The following is a 21,635-nucleotide window of genomic DNA, read 5'->3' as shown; positions in this document are numbered from 1 at the left end:
GTTTTTCTCCTCATTAGAGATACTCCTTTGCACCTGTCAGAGCCTTAAGGTTTACGGCTCCTTCCATACATCCTTCTCAAGAACTGTATCACAGCCATCAAATTCTCACTTGACAGAACTAGGCACTATATCAGCACGTCAGTGCAGTGCCTGGAGGGCAGCTGGTGTGTCCTTAACCTCCTCTTCCAGTTGGCACATCCGGATCGTGTGCTTGTTACACCTCCAGGCCAATTCTTCTTTTACTCCACCAAAACAAGAACCAAAACCTATCGTGAAGCCATCTTCTATTTTGTTTCTCCAGTTCAGGGTTGTGCACTAATGCGAGCCAAGGCACGTTCATCAAAGTAAAGGCACAATGCAGAGAAGAGAGAGACAACAGAAGGAGAGAGGATGCTGGGACTCACCTGTCCTGTGTTGTAGTTGTTAACAATTACAGCCAGAATAAAAGCAGTCATCGTCCTGTGTTCAGCCTTAAAACAACACACAACTAATTGTTATCTACAAAACGGGTCAGAGAACAACAACCTTCCATGTTTTCTGAAACACGAGCTTATCCTGAATATGGTTTCTATCGCATTAAAAGAGCAAGAGGGGAGAGAAAGCCAGGATTTTCCTGTCATCTTGTCATACTCCTCAGACACTCCATAATCTTTTGTATCATCAGACTGCCAATACGATCCTCCCAACCAACCCCTGGGTATTGTTCTGGAGGAGGCATACAAATACTCATTACAGGAAACCACATAAAAAAAAAAAAACTTTTGCAGAGAGAATTATGAAACTTACAGCAAAATGAGCCTGCCTCTGCACCCAGCCCCCAGAAGCCCACAGCTCCTATCTTTCTGAGTAATTCATGCTTAAATATCTTTAGGCAACTTTGCAGCTCCCTGTTTGGAGGCTGCCTGCATCACGCAGCCCAGCAGCAGCACCAGCTCCCCAGGCAGTGGCTGCAGTGGGTCCCAGAGCTGGAGGTGGGAGCAGCCCTCATTAGCAGAGCTGTGTCAGAAAGCAGCGTACAAACCCCGACAAGCTGAGCAAGTGCTGGAAGAACCTGAATAAAGATGACTTGTTCTTACTGGCATGTAAGGATCTGCCAAAACGGAAAGGAAATATTTGTGACCGTTGTCCTTCACAAGGTCAGCTTGACATGACTGAAACAAGACAGAGAGAAGGAGAAAAAAGCAGTCAGTACAGTAGCAAAAATATTCCTTCTCCCAACAGTGAATAAATATTCCACACCTTAAGCATTTTTCTCCAATCTAGTTTTCATGTGAGAAGTGAAGGAAAGAGCGAGCCCTCCATCAGAGCCATGGCCAGATGTCTGCATAGAGCAGGGGGCAGAGGAGCAGACACTGCACCCCAGCAGTGACAAACAGCCAAAGATGTGCCCTCTCACTGGGGAGAAGAGCTCACCTGACATCTCTGACCCACACCACACCTTGTCATTATTTGAGGGCCAACAAAAGCAAAACCTCAGAGGAATCTGATTAGAAGATGTTGGTGCCAAGGCAACGAGTACTCATTTGGTTCAGGATGTCAGAGCATCTATGGGAATGTTAAAGCACAGTCCTGTGCACCAGGACAATTCAGACTGCAGCACTGATCAAACCTAGCACGTGTTTGCATACAGTGACCCACATCAGCGAGCGATTACCAGTAAATCTGCAGGGGGATGGAGAAGGAATTATTTGTTCCCTGTGTTCCATCCAATCCCCTACCCAGGCGGGACTGTATTTTGACAAGAAGATTTCAACTCATCGCACACACGTCTCTAATCTCTGCATTATTTGGTCAAGTGCTGAGGCACAGTGAACTGGCACGCTACCAATGCATGGTGACATATCTCCTGCTACACACAATCAGAGCCCATGGAGGAACATCACTGTTCCCTGAGCTCTGCAGGTAAGGGATGCAGCTGTTGGAGCAGCACCAGCAGTGGAGCACACAGCTCTGATCCCACAGCACAGCATGCACCACGAACTCCCCCCCACAGCTCTTTTTGCAAACATATAAAGTCAGGCTTCATGTATGACATACTAGGGTCAAACCAAGAAAATACATATTATTAAAGTGAAAATTTAGGTGAGTGAAAACTGACTTGGCATCCCATTTCCCTTGTGACAGCAGTTCTATTGTATGCTTCACACCAGAGACAGGATCATGTATTTTTTATCAGGCATAGAAGGTGAAGGAGGGAACTAATTGTTGAAAGGCAAGGGGATGGCAAGACAGAGATGCAAGAGAATATTTTATTGCTGAAGGGAGTAGAGATGCTGCTTTTGGCAGACCAAAGAGCAGAGGGAATGGATTGATGCCAGGCTGCAGCTATGAGAGGCTTCCCTGACTTTTGTGTAATGCTGCACACACACACACACACACACACACACACACACACACAGAGCAGCTTTTTTTTCTCCCCATGCTTCATTCTGAGCATGAACACTCTTCACTCCTTGGGAAAAAACCCATCTCTCAGCTGCAGAAGCAAACAGGCACCAACCCAGAGGACACTGCCCATCGTCACACTGCTCTCATTGTGCTCCCATTGCTGCCCACAAGCTCCAGGCAGGGGCAGCTCCTATGGGACCAATACCTTTATTCAAACCCTCCCTGTTAGATCCTGGGAGCAACATGGAGAGCTGGCATCATGAGCTGGCATCACCATCGTGAGAGCAGAGGTCACAGCTGGGAAGCAGGGATACTATTTACACCTCTTAATTCCTTTGAACAGCGGTTTCTATTGTTTTCAGCCAATTATTCGGAGTGCTGAGATCTGTTTCTTTGCTGTCCCATATTAGCAGTACCTCCTTGTTTTCAGCATGGTTTTATCAATTGTTTTTTGGGTATTTTTTCCTCCTCAGCTTTCTGCTATTAGCACACATTTGCTCCATCACCGTACAGCACTCTGTCTCCTCCCTCAGCAGCACTCATCCCACCTGCCTGCTGTCACTGCCTCCTCCCTTCTCACACCACTGCCTGGGAGCTGGGAATGCAAAAATAACAGGAAGGAACCCAAACACCCGAGTATTCTGGATGCTTTTTTTTTGGGCGTCTGTGTGTGTTTTTGGTTTGTTGGGGTGTTTTAAAGGAGTGAGGCAGTAAAACATGGCAGGGAGCAACACTGATGGTGGCAGGGAACGGCAAGGGATGGAAGCATTCTCATATCAGCTTCAACACAGAGACAGTGAAGGATGGCTCAGCACCCACGTGAATTATACATGAGCCCTCTCTGAGAGGTACCTGGGGCTGAAGCAGGAGCCGCAGAGGTGCATGCATCAAAACAAGCTTTTCAAGAGTAGCTTGAAGATGAATAGTTTTCATTTTCTTTGCTTTCCAAAATCCTCTTAGGATGTTAATGAAAATATATTTATAAAACCAAACTCGACAATGCTATATCAACAGCAAGGAAAAATTCCAACACATTCAGCATTATTCTCCATAGTGAAATGGAAGAGGCCTAACAACAACAAATCCCCAAATAAGCAAGAGTCAACTTTTACAAGCAGTTCAAGCAATTCTATGTCAGCTTACAACTGTGCCTGCCACGATCTCTATGTACCTCTCTTAATAATCCTAAATTGCTCAACTAATTGTACTCACAAACCATAGAGCCATACAAGTGACTATGCCAATTTATCTATAATTACTTCTCGGTTTAATTATCTAAAACAAAATCAGACCCCGAGCTCTGGGTAAGGCCATCCTTAAAAAACAACAACACAAACAGGGCTCAGTTTTTAAGCTTTAGCCCAAAGATGCCAAAATATTGCAGAGAAGACCAGAATCACAGACCTGTGATAGGAACAAACTGTCTTCTCTAGGCAACAGATGCCCCTATGCCAACCACGTTCAGTGCAGGACTGTATGCAAGTGCTGTCACAGGGGACTTGGAAGAGGACTCTTAAATTCAAGTCACCAAAAAAATCGGTTCTGCTTTATTTTCAGAAAGAATCAGGGTCTGAAGACCAGGCAGGGGCTGTTCTGACCCTGACAGAAACGGTTTTGAGCAAAACAAGTTTGATAACAATTTAAAATGAAAAATGTGAGGGGGAAACAGGTGAGAACACAGGGTGTGAGGGGAACGTGGGAGCCAAGGGGCATTTTAAGCCCCCCAGCATGTGAAACAGTACTATTCCCAGCAAAGATGCAATCAGGGAGATCTGATGGCTCTCCCCCAGAGCACCACAGGACTAAAGGAGAAACTCAGCTGGGAACATTAACATGATGTTGTGTGTGCTTTGTCTGAAGAGGTGGGCAGTCTGGCTTGCCAGTATCTGAAAGGGGATTTCATATTCACAAAGTCAGCTTGCACACAAGTGAAAGAAACAAATGAGGAGATACACCAGTCCTCAGATAATACAGCGCCCTTTTGAAGCGCCTCAAGAGAAATCCTGAATTCCAAAGCAACCGGATGGAAGCAAATAGGAAAATAAAGGCACGTTGCTGAAAACCAGAGAAAGCAGCCATGCTGAGAAGTACTCACACTGTCCACTGCGAGAATTTTGGCCCAGATGAAGACAAGAAGCGGTCTCAGCTCACGAGCTGAACTTTGAAGCAGCTTCAGCACATACGGGAAAATGCCAACAGACAGCGCCTGGGGAGCCAGAGAGAAGAGCAAATGCTCAGAGACATCTCAGCCTTATGGCACTGCAGTGCACAGGGGCAGCGCTGCCCGCTTTGCGGAGACGAAGCATATCTTAATGACACAGATGAGAAACCTGGTAGAAGGCAGTTTCATACGTTTCTAGTAAAGAAGGGATCCCTCTATTGCTCATTTTAATCGTGGATGTCACCAGATATTTTCAGACTCATTTGGCCCGGTGAGACTCAGAGTTAATCTAGCACTCGTTCCTTCTCGTTGCAGCCTGTGCTATTTTATGCTTCACGATACGCTGTGCTCTTTTCAGATGGGGCCATTTGCTTTCACAAGTAAACATATTGCAAAAGCTCAATAATTACAGCCTTCCCACTGGAAATTAACTAGGCCTCTCGCTTACACAGACTTTTTACCAAGCCTTTTGCTCACAGGAGCACACACAACTCATTAAATCTCCAAGAATCCCTCCATGACTGCAGATCCCTTCCCAAAGGGCAATGAGAGGGAAGCGTGAGGAGGGGGTGGGGATGCGTTGGGGGCTCAGGGGGCTCCATGGGCTGCAGCAGGGCACCACACAGCAGTGGAGTTGTTGCAGTCCATGAGGAGCAGAACAGCTACAGCAGAGGTCACTATAATAGACGCCCTGCACCACATGCTGACCCTCATGGAAGTTTCTAATCTAGAAAGCTTAAAGTCATGCTTTCCTCGTGCTGCTGTGGGCTAAGCTGTCTGTGGTGCAGGAAGGAGCCTTGTCTGAGATGAAAATGGGAGGGAAAAAAAGCCAACAAGAAGCTCCAACCTGGAGATATCCCACTGCCAGCTACTGGTTTGTCTTCATCACTGTTGTCAACAAACAGATCCATTTACAGGAGTGCTTTAAACGTTCTTACTTATTGCCTGCACCATGCTAGCCACTTCTCAAAACACAGAAGGCAGCTGCTTCATCTCTAAAGAGCTTATACAATCCAGAGACCAAGTAGATAAAGGAAGAAAAGAAACCATGCAGCCAGTAAGCTGGGAGAGCAGAGGATGACGAACATATGGGCTTTTTGTTGTTCTTTATTTTACATGATAAACCTCCTTATTTGTCCTGGGTGCTGCCTTCTGTTTTGTAGCTCCTATTATATTACACTGAACTTCGTCTAAATAACTCCTCTTTGTAATAGCACAAATGAAAAGCTATTCGGCCTTCTTGATTAATACAAACCACTTTTCTTTTAGAGATGCTTGCTCCATTCCATATGCATGACTACACAAAACAAGAGCCATTTGTCAAATCTGTGGAGTACCTTCCACATCTTCCTTCCATAAATCATCATTTGTATTTATCACTTACACTGAGAGTCTAATTGACTTTTACAAGACAAAACGCAGCACCAACGTACCAAGCTAACTGCCCAGGGCCCCAGGTCCAGAAATCTTCCCAGCAGATCCAGAGCTCGCAGTCGATGCACCTGGCTTAGCAGAACCTGCAGAGGAAAGGGACAACAGTTACTACCAGGGAACAAAGCTTGTGATTGCAGAACAAATGTAGGAGGACCTCATGTAACTTAGAAATGATGAACTGAATGGAAAAAGCTGAAGGACAAACCCTGGCTGCTGGGAACCTTCACTCCACTGAGCAGTGTCACCAGTGGGGTGCTGGCCCCCAGCAGTGCTCCCTTCCATGAAGTTTTGCAGACCCTTGCAAATCTTTCCCTCAGAATGCAGTTAATCTCAGTCTCCAAGTGGTGCTCCAGTTCTCTCCCTGCTAATATTTCTCTCAAGCACAACGGCTCCTATGCAGCTCACCTCTGCTACATGGAAGCAGCCACTATGGATTTCAAACAGTCTCATCTTACTGCCTTTCCTCAGAAAAGGAGGAATAGGATTGTATCTGCAGGAAGGATTCAAAGGTGAACAAAAGGAGCAGCCTGCCAGTACTCAAAACAGCTCAGAAGCAGAAAAAGAGGCTTCTTTTCCTCAGCAAATCAATATAAGAGACTTAAAAGGGAAGCAAAAGGTCACATTAGTCATTAATAAAAATCTCATTAAAATGGAGTCTGACAACGATAATGAGGTGATAGTTTACTGGCTTATACCCACCCTGGTGTGAAATATTAACAGACAGACTTTCAGTTCTTAATCTCCTTAACAGATGTAAGATATTGGAATGCAACATTTAATCCCCGGTTTAAATGGAGCACCATCCCTCAGCATGGATCTCAGGGAAGGCGACTCGTTGATTTAGCTCCCCGGTTGCATCCCAGTCTCAATGTTTCTTTCCACAATGCATATACAAATTAAAGTCTTTTTCATGTTTAATAGTGATGAACAACTAAATTACTTCGCTTACACCTCATACCGTGGACAACTGACACCAGGTACTAAAGTTGTGTAGAGAAAATCCAGAGGAAAAAGACATGGGAGGGTGTTTAATCCCTCTAATTGTTTCGTGTCTGAATATCCCTGCTCAGATCCCAAGACAGGTCATAAGAGAAAACATTTTGGTCATCCTGCCCTACTTGGCATCAACCTATTCCATAAATTTAATACAGAACCTGGCGTGATTAACCACATGCTTTAAAGATGCCCAGTACAGGAACAACAGGGCCAGATGTTTGAGATTAAAGCAGCAAGAAAAACCAGGGCATGATAGAAGCTGGGGCAGAGCTAAAACAACAGAAAGGAACATATTAGGTGCAGGGTGCTTACACAGACACAGGGGGCGTAAGGATTTGGCAATGCTTCTGCTATTCGACCTTCAGAAGAAACAAACAAGGAAGGCCATACTTTTTGCTGTAGCTGGAAATAAATGGGTGTGATTGAAAAGGATTTCCAGGTGAAGATACAAAACCACATCTCGACTGCACTGACTTCCCACAAGACTCTTTAACCAGCCCAGACTCTGTCTTATTTCTAAAGTTCCATTTCATTATTCTCAGAAACAAACAAGCCAGCACTGACTCTCAGGTTTTCGTTTTCACACTTCCCATTCTGATTTGCACAATAAACTGAGGCCACAACTGACACAAACTCTGGAGACCAGGGTGAGGATGTGGGGATGCACAGTTTACAAACCTGGAGTGAAATTAAGTTCCTACACTGTGCGCTCAGGGCTGCATCACATCCCTCCCTGACTAGGAATTCCCTAACAAACAAACAGAGGGAAGAAGGTGACTGTAGCAGCAGCTCTCCATGGCTTGCAGTGGGTGAGCAGAGACTTGTCTGTGTGTACCAGCACCCCATGGCAGGAGGCACCTCCACCAGGATCTGCAGCTGCAAACTTCTGCCTTTGATTCATTTCTCTGTCCCTGCACCAGGAGGTCACTTGTGTCCAATCTGCCCCATGCACAGCACAAAACTGAAATGAAATTTGGAACTTCTTGAAGTCAATACAGGCAATGTACAAAGGATGTTTTCCCTGACCATCACAAATCCAAGCTTTGCATGGCTGGCACCGTACCCCTGGCACTCAAACACCATCTTTCCCTTGGGGCACATCTAAAATGGGAAAACAGAATCAACCTCAGGCTGCAGCAGCACAGCATAAGCGCTCCCAGGGGCTTAAAGCAAAAAGTCACATGCAAGAGGTGTGAAATAATTCCTCCCCTCTCTTAAGCAGTCACTCTTTGATTTGAAGCATCTCAAACCTGTTAACAAGCCATGTTATTTCATTCTATGACTGCATATACCTTAATTAAAAGAATAATTACATTGTCCTAGCTCATTTTTACTCCAGGAGGGAAAGCAGATTCCTTTGCCAGATGACCTCTCAATTCCACTGCAAGGTTAAGCTGCTGCAGAGCCCTCCGGTGCCAAATAATTCACTGGAAAGCAGCAAAGTTGGTGCTGGAGCAGAATCCTGCCTTCTCCTATTGCAGCGACCGAGATAAACCTTCCATTTGTTTATCCAGCTGATCTCTCAAGACTTGGGAGGCTCAGGGAAATTAAGATTCCGTCTCACAGTGATTGATGGTGCTGTCAGTCACAGAACAAGCTGGCAGCTAACAGGGAAGGCAAGTCTTCTCACATTTAGTGAAAGAAATCACAGGTCTCTGGATAAGTGATTGGAATCGTGCTTCTTTAAACAGGAAGACTTTACATTTTGGTGCCTGATAGAGAAGAGGCTACGGCAGTCTCAATAAAGGTTTGTATTTCTGTCAGTGCAAACAGGTGGAGAGGGGAGGGCAAGAGCAGATGAACAACTGCCATATTTCTCTTGGATAAAAGGTGACTCGAAATGCGGTGTTGTTTCTTCTGGATTTATTTCCCCTTTCTAAAAATGAGTTTTGTCTCATCTAAGCAAATGTCTACCAGAACCCCATGTTCCTTCCAGGCATGGTCTTCAGAGACTTGTTTCTATGTTCTTGCAACTAAATTTCAGCATCCCATTAAAGGCAACACTTTCCAGGCTGTAGCTGTAGCAGAGAAAACTAATCCATTTCCAAACTATTTACACTGCAGTTAATGCCCACTCTGTGAAAGCAGGCAGAAGATAAAAACTCTGCCTGAAAGGGCTGGCTGCCCAACAGTGCTGGAGCTGCAAATAAGCTACAGCAAGTTATGCCCAACAGAAAGGGAAAGCAGAGGGGAAGAAAAGCACCTTGTCCTCTAGCAGACATGCCATGAGCCCTCATTAATCCTGGAGGAGCTCAGGTATTTCTGTGCCCAGGGCTGCTCACCTGCAGGACGATGGGCAGCTGCTCCGGGGGGTTGCGGTTCTCTACACCCATCGTCAGCCACACCTGGAACGCCGTCAGCTGCTCTGCGAAGAAGGGGCTGTGCTGTAAGAGCAAGAATACAGATGGCATGTTTGGCTTTAAAAACGAGTAAAGCAACTAGATTTGGCATCTGTGGGCTCACACGGTGTATTGGTTGTAAAAACAGTAACCGGCAGATGTTTGGTTGGTTTGCTTTTTAATGTAAATTCTTTTTTCCCAAAGACCGATCAGATGCAGTTCCCTTTAAACATACTGACATTTAACTAACGCGTTCGGAAAAGAGGGGAAGAGCAGAGAAACTGGAAAAGATATCACAGCTCTTGGGGAAATCTAGCTAATCTCTTCCACATGAGAAGCAGCCACAGCAGAAGTGCTTTCATCTGCTCTGCAGAGGCAGTTTCCACTCCCGTGCTGCCTCTGCCCAGCACGGTGAATGCAGTCATAGTACTTTGTGTAGGCAAACAAAGAATGGAAGGTTTACTTACAGTACTGAATCCACTAATTTAATTAGAGATAATCCACCAATAGAGATATCCTGGTAGTGTGGGTAAATGAGCACGGGAGTAACACACTGAACTGCAGCATTCAGTACACTTTAACACTGCCCTCCTGAAGTTCATCAGGTGGGATGAACTCCCAACATCAGCTAATAGCTCTCAGCTGGGCTCTGGTGCTAAGACACTAGTGTGATAAGCACCATGGAAAAGCCTATAAAATTGGCTTGTGGTACCTGCTAGACATAGAGGAGAAAAGAAAGCACTGCAGGCTTTGGAAAGCACGATGCAGTTATGGCTTTGCTCTGATAAGGCAGGTTGACTGGCTGATGAAATAGGAAGAGGACTTGGGGAGACATGACACTGAAGCACCTTGAGGCTGCTTGGGTGCATCCAACACCTCTGCTCTCCTAACAGCAGTGGTGAGTGGACAATAATGTGACACAGTCCCCAGAGCTCACAGTGTGCTTTTGGACAGCCCTGGGGTTCAGCAACAACCCTGGCCAGGGCAGCATCCCCAGTGCTGGAGGAAAACTTCCTTTTGCACACAGTGGTGTGAGAGAATACTGACCCCAGCCAGAAACCCAGGGGGAACAAAGCTGAGGACAGGGAGGAGGTGGGATCAGGACCCCACTCCCCACATTAGCCTGCAGGCTCAGCTCCAGCAGATTATTATATTGTGCAGGTCTGAGTGGTGAAGAACAGCTAGAGAATAAGCAGAAGCCAGGAACACGTGGTTTATAATGTGCTGCTGAAACAAACCAGCCCTGAAGAGATTACCAGCTGCTTCATCCAGGCTAGCCTGACCCAGCCCATGCACCCAGCCTGCAGTGGTGGGAGGGCTGGCAGCAGGTGATGCTGTGACTCACTGGGCAGCTACGCTATGAAAAGGTGGCCTGACCTCAGAAACATAAATGATCCCCCCACCCCAAACCATCACTGCTGCCCAGATTACTGCTGCCCAGCAGCTGCCAACCTCTGCTGATAAACGCTGCTTCCTGCTGGCATAAATCAGGAGGTGTGAAGGCAAAACTTTGATTAGAACACAAGGAACAGATCAGAGATGTGCAATTGCCTGTCTTCTGCAAGCATCTGTCACAGTATAAAGCTGAGCCCTTCCACTTCCTCCCAAACTAATAGCCAAGTTTCCTACTATTTCTCTAGGTGTCTGATGGAGAACTTCAACAGGTCCTCTCCTCACAGGACAGCCACAAACCTACACAGTATTAAGCAGGCAGGATGTTTGCTGATCCTCTGAGGCAAGTATTTGCCTCCTTCCATTTCTGAATACACATAAATTTGGTAAATTTTAACTCACATGACTGTGGGTGTACAGATGATATTCAGTTCTAACATAAAGGTACCCAACTGATATTGTCAGAGACCTGATATAAAAATGAACAGGCTGGAAGAGTTGTATTTGTGTTCATTTTGAGGTACAGCACATAGAGTGGGTGAAAAAAGAGGTGGGAGAATTTAAAGGCATCTTTATCAACCCTCATCCTTGCAGAAGTTAATGGCTGTCCTCCTGTACTCGGGTCTTTGGAGACCATCTGCAATCACTGCCAGAAAGCCTTTTTGAAGTTTGGTATCATAAATATAATAGAAGAATGTCAGAGTAAAATTGGTTCTATTCCAGTTGCATTTATAAGGCTGTAAAGGCACAGCCCCACACTCCCCAGCTGCTCTGAGCAGGGGGCAATGTGCACATCGTTCTCCTCTTGCTGAGCTCTGGGCTTTCTATGCTTCCCAGTGACATCCCACACCAGAAGTGCAGGTTGTGAAGAAAAGCACGAAGCAGACGTCTGTTTTTCTTTTTAGTGCTTGTTTCAGTGGAAACAGTCATTTAATTTAAGAACACCTTTTTAAAAAGTAGAAAACATACGGCTGTGGCAGATTGTTCTTCCAATTTCGAACCAACTCAATAATCACAAAAGCATTCCAGAAAACTCCCAAACTTCACTCCTAAATACATGGAGATGGCAGCTGTGTACAGAATCTATTTGGGTACACTTTCAGCACTGAACTCATGTAGAAAGATAGGATGCTTGCTGATACTGGATATGAATAATCCAGATCCAATCTATTTCCCTAAGTGAGGTGAACCTGGATTTACAGTTTTCCAAAAGAATAAACCATTACATTCAAGATTCAATAAGAAAAAGTGACGTGCTGAGACGAGGCTTCCAATAATGGGTTAAACAAAGACATGTTTCAATATATTATGTAACTCACCCTAAATGCAGTTCCTTCCTCTATAATTGTAGGTAACTGGGAAAGGCAAATATCAACTGCAAGGTCCCACGCTTGCCTACAGAAAAAAGGTGGAAGAGGAAAGAAGTTATCAGCAGTTATTCACAAGCAATGCCATCCAATATGGATAAAGCAGTGCTGTCAGATCAGCTGCACAACACTTAGCATTCCCTCTTTCTAACCGTTTTTACGCTTATCCACTAGGCTTTAGGACAGTTTAAGTATGGTGATCTATAATAGTAACAGCACATAAACCACACGTGGTGGTAAGGGAAGCTGTTGTGGTAGATGCAGCACAAATGAAATGTGGTACCAAGCTGCTTCCAAACACTCGCAATCAAACTAAAAGAGGATCAAACTAAAATAAAAGGTTTTCATCTCCAGAGTTCCTGAAAACACCTCTAAAAATGTGAAACAGGTATATCCTACCCAAGAAACCATTATCCCTACTCTATACATAGACATTCAAGGCACTTTTCATTTTAGCATATGGATTTATGCACTCTGAAAGGCTAGTGAGTTAAACTAGCACCCTATGGGTTTCTTAAACAAAAGAAACTAATTTACTCTCCAGACACATTAGCTCTTTAATGACTTGTGGCCATCATGTGCTACCATCAATAGGCGAAGCAATTTTTCTTCTCCTAGGAACACTTGCAGACAGAAGGCCATAGGTGATAATCAATACGGCGTATTTTAGTTACCCGCTCTAATAAGTTCTTAAATCACCTTGCTTCGAGTCAGACAAAACCTCCCATCAGAACAACTACCGAGCAAAATCCATCCCATTGGATTCACTGGCAGCTATTCTCAACTAAAACCAATCTCTCCAATTAAATGGAAAGATAAACCTTGGGGATCTCACATTTTTGCATGGGTTCAAGAGCTGCAGCTTGTTTTAGTTGTCCCAGACCTTGTCCCTCTGCTTCACAGCATTCACCTTCCACTTGACAGTATGCTGCCAATATAATTAAGAGATCATCAAGAGATAATCAAAGCACAGGCAATAAATGCTTCCCACATGCTCAATAAAGACCCACGTTGGAGACAAAATGTTTGTGTGGAGCCGATGAGAGAGATTTATTCTTAGAGAAGGAAAAGTCAATTAGTTCAATTATAAAGATAATTTCGCTACAAGCTAAGGATGAACATTTCTGACTTGGAGGCACTTGGAGGAATGGGGAATATCACCTACAGAAATTCTATCAGACTTCAGAAAACACCAATAAATACGGCCTTCAAGAAGAGTTTTACAAGGTGGGAGGAAAATGGCTTGGAGATCAGAGACAACCGGGCTGATTTTGGCTGCCTATAAAAGGATCCTGCATAGGTCATTATAATGCAGGGGCACAGAACTAAGACGCTGAGCTCCACAAAGTCATTTTATAGGTAAGAAGAACTAATACTGCTATAAAAATGTCTGGAGCAGCCCTGCGGGGTCAATTCCCAAAGGTTTTAAATGTTATCAGAAAGAAATAACCAAAACTTAAAAAGCGATTTAAGTAGATTAAAACAAAATCTCTTTTTACGCTTCAAAAAACAAGCCATTAAAAATCAATGTAGCCACATAGCTAACGTTACTCAATCTTTTAAAGGAGTGTAACCAGCAATATAAAATCTTGTTACTGCTCATCACAGTCTAGAGAGCCACTGATTAACATCAGCTGCGTTAAGGGATTCTCATCGATTCAACTACTTGAAACGATGCTCCAGCCTTTCCCAAGTAGCCCAACGTGCTGTTTCTGCTTCATCTCTGTAAGAAACAAGACAGCAAACCTGCCCACCCACCCAGACACTCAAGGAAACAACAGTTTTGCCTGAAGTAAACATCACGCTACTCCCAACTACTACAAGAGCAGCTACACCACTTGCTAGACTTTGGGCTGCATAATTCATGAATGAGATGTCACATAGCTAACTCATGGCACGGGCAAGATAAAGAACTGCTTTAAATAGGCATTGCAGTAATTAAGAGTCAAAAATCAGCCACAAAAGAATGGTAAAGGACTGATGCCACCGACATTGTGAAGAGAAACAGAAGGGGAAGAAATACTTGGTGGAGACATCATGAAAATAATGGCTGTTGGCGATGGGTAGGAAGTGATTGACTGTTTCAATATGCCAAAGGGAACCAGAAAGGTGGGCAGTTTGTAGATTTGCTCCCTGAACTAATATTACGCTTTAGCACACAAACAGGAGATAAATTAAGGAGCAGCAGGGGAACAGGGATGGGTGCCACTGCATCCTACAAGTGATTTATGAGAGCCAGCCCAGGAGATCACTGCCTCTCTTCCTTCTTCATGGAGATTACTGTTTGCAAAGTGCTATGGAAGATCTGTTAACCCAGCATCAGCTACAGGAGCCTGGCAACCCCTCAGCACTGCCCCTTCCTCCCCCCACCCCCAACTGCATTGTCCCCATCACCCCCACAGCCCCAACTAAGCGAGGTGACACCACAATGCAGCCAATGGCTCTAACCAACTGTGTTCCAGCCTCACTACACTGCTACACAGCACGTTAATGAGGGTTTTACACTATGCTGTCCTAATTGCTCTGCACGTAAAGCATAAGATATGCTCTCTGTATATCTCAGTTAAATTAGAAGCCACCATACATGTAACATAAGGTATTATACATATATATACACCACTGATATGTCAAAAATCATGTAATAAAGCCTAACAGAATTTTCAGCTTGTTTTCTCCAAACCCAGCTGTTTGGTTCTATGTCCCTGCATTACTACCACTAGAAGCCCTGCCTACCTCTAGCCCTAACATGATCACATACAACCTCGTGGGCCTGCATCCCTATCTCTGTCACCAAACGTTTCCTGCAGGCTGAAGTCAGTGATGGAGGTGACATGAAGGTTCCAGTTCACCTGGAGGAACCCAGCAGCACCAGCCTGACAGGGGCACGAGGCAGGACAACATGGAGCTGCCCAGCCAGCAGGCTGCCAGCCCCAAAGCACGAGCTCAAAAGCTTCATACACAACAACTCACAGCATGGCCAACTGTATCCTTGTACTTGTTGGGAACTGAGCAAGTTTCATGGAACCACGTCTCAAAAGGAGCTTGAGTACTTCGTGGTTTCCTCCATGCTGTGCTGTGAAACAGTTTAATTAAAGAAAGGATTCAAAGTCATCGACTTTGAGAGAGGAAAGGAGATGCTTCGGTTCCAAAACTGAGCAGAGCATGCTTGGATGCAGGCACCCCCTGTGTATATTTTGGAATAAATGTATATTAAATTCTCTCTTAGTTGGAAGATTGACTCAACTGAAACAACAAAATAAGGCAGCAATGTACTTTTGTTTTCTGAAATACAGGCGAAGCAATGGAGCCTGCCAACAGAAACAGTCTGTAAAGAAAACAAGCCAGCAATGCCCTGCTTCTCTGTCTGCACTGATCAATCCCTTCAACAAGGTACTCAGCAAAGTGCCATCCAACATCCCGGGACAAGATACAACATCTCAGAATATATGAAAATTAAGATTGAAAAGATATTACTCTCCCGTTATTCTACAATAAAAACTCAGCAGGGAAAGAGCTCCCTGGAATTCAATCATTAACACACTCCTCCCATAATAAAAATACTCATGTACAAAAAGACATGTGTCTTTGTATTTCAGCTCCAATTCTCCTCAGCCCTTCAGCACAAGCCATTTGTGTGCTCATGGATCCCCACCTCTGCCTGCTCCCAACACCAATTTCACTGCAGTAGGACTCCTAAAACTTATAATATTCTAACTTTAATTCACTCAGCTGCCTTGACTTTGTTTCCCCCACAGTGCCACAAAGTTTGGACCTTGGCACAAAGAAGGGAAGGCTGATTGTGCCAGCTCTGCTCAGCGATGGTTTTATTGTGCAAACCCATGAAACATTCAGCACTGGAAGCCCACAGTAATACCCCAACAACATAAATGAAACATGGTTACAGAGATGTGCTTTAGCCTTTCTTCACCCACACGCACCATCTCAGCTGGCAGAGCACAAAGACAGATATTCTTACATTCCACTTCCATTCCGGGCTGAGTCTGTGCCTGATGCTTTTAATTCTCATGTCACATTTTTTAATATAAAGTATTATTGATGTCTTCTAGCATTCTGTCTTTTCCTGGGAATAGCTCATATTACATTGCAGCACACATAATATTAGCAATATACGGTATTTCTTGCTGGGACAGTCATACCAAGGAGCAGCCACAGAGAAGCTGAAGCCACCTGCAGTGTAGGGCTCAGCTGGGCAGATGCTCAGACAGCAATTTTTAAAGCAATATTTACTGCTATGTATTTTTGGTACAACTCTGAAATCCTGCTTTGTTCTACCAGCATGTTCCCTTACTCCAGCTGCAGCTTGAAGCACTCACTTTGCTGCCTTCCTCCTGTATTTCTCTGTTAAACTGTCCGCAGTCCATGAATGGGTCTGGGAGATGTTAACACAGATGCAAACAAAAAGTCTGGTTACAGCAAGAGCGTAATCTGAATTAAACTCATCCTTCAAATGCCAAACAGTCTCAAATACCCTTTCAAACAATCACATTCCTCCTCCTGAGATGCGAAGAGCTCCATGTACCTAAAGAGAGACTCATTTCTCTGTGAAATCAGGGTGCAGACTGCACCTGCCCTGTATTGCTGCCACAAAGACTGCAGCTCCTCTCCACCTGTAATTGGGTTGCTGTATTATGACTTCCTTTTCAGCTGGAATTCCACACATATTTTATTTGCAGTACATTATGACTTTCTTTCAACTACAATTTCATGCCTGGTTTATATACTATTGCAATATTTCCATTATGGGCAAATCATAGTTCTTCCATGGTGTAATTAAGGTACTTCATTTTTAATCTACGTCCCAGGTTAGGAAATATTTCTAAATACATTACTGGGTCTTTTTGAAGGCCATGAATATAACTTGCTGCCAACAGCAGTAATGTATAAACTGTAATCCATCACAACACAGATCAAGATGCTGACAGAGCACCAGGCCCCTGTTTGTACCGCACAATAGACAAAACAACTCTCAAAGCTGAATAGCTCAGCCAGTCAATCAATATATATTAATATTAATACATGCATTATAGCAGTGCCTACAGCAGCCAGGGACCTGCAGTGCAAGGCACCGCACGGATACCAACAGCATGTGTCTGGGAGGGTTTATACCTCATGCAGGTAAAACACAGCACGCCAGTGAAAGGTAGAAGGTCTCGAAGGAGCTGCAGGCGGCTGGGGCTTCCTGCTCCCCTCTCCCCAACTGTGAGGGGTTCCCAGAGAGAAGAAGCTGCAGGGCAGCACAGAGAACCCCTGGGCACAGTCACAGCTGCTGCTGGGATCAGGGTACACACACAATTCAGAAGGGTCTGTGTGTGCCTTACGACTTCAGCAAAATGCTGATGTCGACTTATGCCTTTCCTGCAAAAGATGGTGCAAAATATAATACAAAGGCAAAAGCACTTTGCCTCTCCAGTCAGCTTTCTGCTGGGATACAAATAATGTCTGCACGCAGATCCCATTTTTCTTTGCTTCACAGCTGTGAATCCAAAGAATGGCTCACATCTGTAACAGCAGATATACATCGCAGTCCTCTCTCAACACTGTGAATGTACACAAAGTCCAGGGGATAAAGGAAGAGAATACATGCACAGTTTGTACTGGAGAAGTTAAGCATCATGCCACACTGGGGCTGCAAGCAACAAAGCCAAACCCGAGCCAGTGTACTTCTTTCACTCAGGCTCATCATTCCATGGGAACAAAGGAAGGTATGAAGCACCAGCACAAACAACACCCAGAAAGAACAGAAGGGAGGAAGAAGAGGATGAGGAGTGAGGAAATCCTAAAGTTTGAGGTCAGGTCCTTGAAGAACACCAGCAGCTCTCCCTGCCTTCAGCCACTTCAGCCAGCTGATCTAAATAAGATGGACTTGGAGGATCTGGAATCCAGTAGAAAATGACTGAATGAAAAGTGATCAGTAAGCGCAGGTCATTATTTTTAGAGAGTTATTTAAGCAAGGCCTAAATTAGTTTCTAAATCTGTCATTACTGAAAGTTCATCATAAAGAACTGAGCCACCTCTGACAAAAGTGGAATTTTCCCCTTTGGTAGATTTGATTCAAAATACAGCTTTTTTTTTTGGGACACTGAAGAAAAACGTACCCAGGGATCCTCTCCACTCACTCACTCACTTTTAACATCACCAGTGTTTGAGATTCAGAGGGAAAAAAGCCTTTTCCTAAGGAGTTCCTTCTTTTGATAAACCCTAAAAAAGCAGCAACAATGTCATTATCCTGTGGTATGGTCTGAAGGACTTCACAGCAGTATTTTTAGTGCTATTTTGCAGAAGAACATCACTGGACCAAGCAGGTCTATGACGGACAGAACAGGATCCTGGACTTCTGAGCTTCACTCCTGTGGTTCAGCACATAGACAGCAACCTCACGGCACACAACGATAAGACCTCTCCCCATATTTACAAACAACTGAAATCATTTTCCTCAGAAGTTGTTAATTCAGAGCACTTAAGAACGTTGCCATGTACAGACACACAACACACTCAGCAAGGCTGCCAACCTGCTAAAGGTTCCATCCCAAGTCTATGCTATCACCTCCACGCTTTCCAACTCTGAAAGCAACTTCTTTCAACCAGCAAATGCTGTCTCCTTGCCTGCACCTCATGCATGCTGCTGGGGCTCTCTGTTACCTTATCTCTATTTCTTACAGGAAACACTCAATGTGATTTGAACTTACTGATACTGCTACCAGTTTTGCACTGATCATCATCACCTCATACCATCTCTACATTTATATTCCTTTCTGTTTTAATGAAGAAAACTTACCAAAGGGATTTGAAAATGCAGGCAAATTAAGCCCACTCAGTCACCTTTACCTGCTGTGCTATCAGCCTTTCAGCAAGTCACACAGCAATCTTTTTCCCCTAAAGGAACTGCATTAGCTTGAATATAGTGGCTCGTACTTAGCCAAATTTTACACTGTTCTAGAATCAAAGCAAGCATTTTTATTGTTATTGTTAACATTATTTGTATTGTTGTTGTTCATGGAATGCTTGTTCAATCGTCAAAACCACATTTAAGAGGTTTTACATAACTGTGCCACCTCCATTTCTGTTAATCATCTTAAAAGCAGCAGTGACAATAGATGAACTCTGCGGCAAAAGAGCTCTACAACACAAGTTCTGATTTTCTCCCTTAGGCCCCCAATGCTCCCCACCCTTTGCAATCACAAGGGACCAGCTTTGCTCCATGCAAATCAAGATGATGTCCCACTCCCTTTCTCTTTGGAATGAACAATTACACAGCTGAATAGAAGCTTCAGTATTTACAGAACTGCATCACGTTCATGCATGCAAAGAGAAGAAATACATTTGTAGATGGGTATTTACACTGCCACATGCTCTTTCATTTTTGATCCGCAGACTTAATCGGTAAAGCACCGTGTAGATTTAAGTGGTAACAATCTTTCATGACTCCAGCTCCCCAAATCTCCTTAAGGCAGCAGCAGCCTTTGCAGCACAGGGAACTCTGCGACTTACCACATTGCATGCATGTACGTTGGGGGTAGGCGGGGGCTGCTGACAGGGGTACAGTTGTAGGACCTCATAATTCTTTCTGCCAAGAGAAAGTTCCGAAATAAACTGGCCACGAGCAGATCTTGCCTGAAGAGCTTCTGAAAAAGATCTGTCAAGAGATAGCACAGATTACTACATGAGCACCTTTATAACCCGAGTACCCTAAGTACTATGTAAACATCATTTAGGCAATAAAAACACATTAATATTTTATTCAAACAACAATAAATAAATCTACAATGGTCGTTTAGTGGCAGGATATCCCAACTCTTAATGGACATCAGCACTCTGAGTTCCATTAAAACATCACTGTTCCTCTGCATTTCACATTAAAAGAATTAACTACTGTCTACCTCAGGTTGGATTTACCTTTTCTGGACAAAATTTCACTTCTTGGAATTTGGAAATTGTAAGGGAGAAAAGGACCTGTGTGTACCATTGAATCAAGAACTACAGTACTAACCGGCAGTTTGATGTGCTTATGCAAAGCCAACATAAACAGTAAAAGATAACAAACAAACTATCTCCTAGAAGGGGAAAGAAGTATTTACGCAGCAATGAGCATTAGCATACAATCATATACAAACCTGGCTGCTCGTGCTCTAGAAAATGAACTGAGCAGAACAGGGGTTGAAAACCAGGGTGAAGTTACTCAGTAAAAACACACTGTATTATCAGCAAAGAGAAAGAAAGTAGTTGTTGGGTGGTGTTTTTTTCCACGATGCTAACAAAGGCTGCAAGAAAACACACTGCTCTTTCCAGATACAGTAAGAAAATTATTCAAGCTAAAGCAATCACGTTAGCAGTAGAAAAAGTCTTTCTAGTTTCTAATTATCATGTTGCTGAAATTGTTCTGGTAGAGAAGAACGAATATAAAAAATTTAAGTCGCCTCAAGATCATGACTGAGCTGTTCTTTCAATATTAAGCTTTAATTTTCTCCTTATTTCAGCGTCTCGTTTCTCTATCTCTCCATCCTGCTTTGAATAAGCAATGCTCCCTCCTGATGAAAACTTGCTTCGCCTGCCCAAGTCGTACCTCTAGGCAACACGTTCCACGCAATGGTGTCTGTGATGGCTGTGAAGATCCAGTTCAGCTCTCCCAGAGGAGTTCTCCTGTCATTCAGTCTTCCAGGAATCCTATGGGGGGAAGGAGGGTGGGGGTAAAACAAGGATGTTTTCTATTAGTTGGGGTTTTTATTTTCTAAACATACTGCACACAGTCACTTTATGATCGTATCATTTGTGTCACGGTGGTACCTATATGCCCATAAGCATAACATGAGGAGAAAAAAAAACAAAACAATTTTCTTCCTATTCTGCTCCATTATTTTTCCTCTCCTGAAAAGAATTTCTTTCCCCCAGAGTGCCAGGAAACTGGCAGCACAGCACGAAGGGAAACACAGAGCAGGCACTGCCACTGCTGCTGCGAGCTGCTCGGACACACACCGGAGCTCACGGCCATCCTCCATCTGCTCAATGTGCTCACCTACCCCGGCTGCAACAGGGAGTGCTTTGTCAACCCTAAAAATATCAAAACCTGCTCAGCAATTTGTATCTGGAGTCTATTTGTGGTGCTAAAAACGCTGAGGAATCCAGTTCCTAATTTTGCCAAATGTTTTGATGTAGGAAAAAGTGGCAGTGATCAATAGCTGGGATAGCAGCTTTGCAAACAGCAGGAGACTCTTGGCCCTGCAAACACACAGGGCATGCACTGAAAACAAGCAGGACTGCTCTTATGATTACATCTTAGATAGGAAAAAACAACTCAAATCCTCCCAAAAGCTGAATACTCACAGAGCTATCCCCTTTCTCAAACAAAGTAAAAGCAGAAGACCAACTAGTGATTCTACAAGAATAAAACAGCAGCGTGTTACATGAGCTTTTACTAAATAACTGCTTTTAAATATACCTCCTCAGAGCCAGAGGTCCATTACAGCACACAGGCAGCAATGGGCTGAGCTGGCACTTTGGTTTGTCATAGCAAAGGCCTTTACAGTGACTGCAGCAGCTACA

At 44.2% G+C, this 21,635-nt stretch overlaps 1 protein-coding gene across 6 annotated transcripts in view; it reads right to left on the bottom strand.

Moving 5' to 3' along the window:
* The window catches only part of RPTOR (regulatory associated protein of MTOR complex 1), a 112,977-nt gene that overhangs the window by 43,052 nt on the left and 48,290 nt on the right, over positions 1 to 21,635 (bottom strand). For 4 of the 6 annotated variants that reach the window (XM_015880020.3, XM_015880022.3, XM_015880023.3 and 1 more), the window contains exons 8-15: positions 20,659 to 20,759; positions 19,587 to 19,731; positions 12,030 to 12,105; positions 9,262 to 9,363; positions 5,983 to 6,066; positions 4,484 to 4,594; positions 1,077 to 1,151; positions 405 to 470 (exon numbers count right to left, since the gene is read on the bottom strand). In XM_015880020.3, the coding sequence (XP_015735506.1) occupies positions 405 to 470; positions 1,077 to 1,151; positions 4,484 to 4,594; positions 5,983 to 6,066; positions 9,262 to 9,363; positions 12,030 to 12,105; positions 19,587 to 19,731; positions 20,659 to 20,759 (760 nt within the window). The remainder of the gene's footprint in view (positions 1 to 404; positions 471 to 1,076; positions 1,152 to 4,483; positions 4,595 to 5,982; positions 6,067 to 9,261; positions 9,364 to 12,029; positions 12,106 to 19,586; positions 19,732 to 20,658; positions 20,760 to 21,635) is intronic. The other 2 variants (XM_015880024.3, XM_085522502.1) reach the window with 1 other exon arrangement.

The sequence above is a fragment of the Coturnix japonica genome, chromosome 23 (genome assembly GCF_054131305.1).
Source record: "Coturnix japonica strain WE chromosome 23, WE-NBRP24, whole genome shotgun sequence".
In the NCBI taxonomy this organism is placed as follows: Eukaryota; Metazoa; Chordata; class Aves; order Galliformes; family Phasianidae; genus Coturnix; species Coturnix japonica.
Note: the sequence above shows the minus strand (reverse complement) of the source record. Positions and strands in the feature narration are given on the sequence as shown.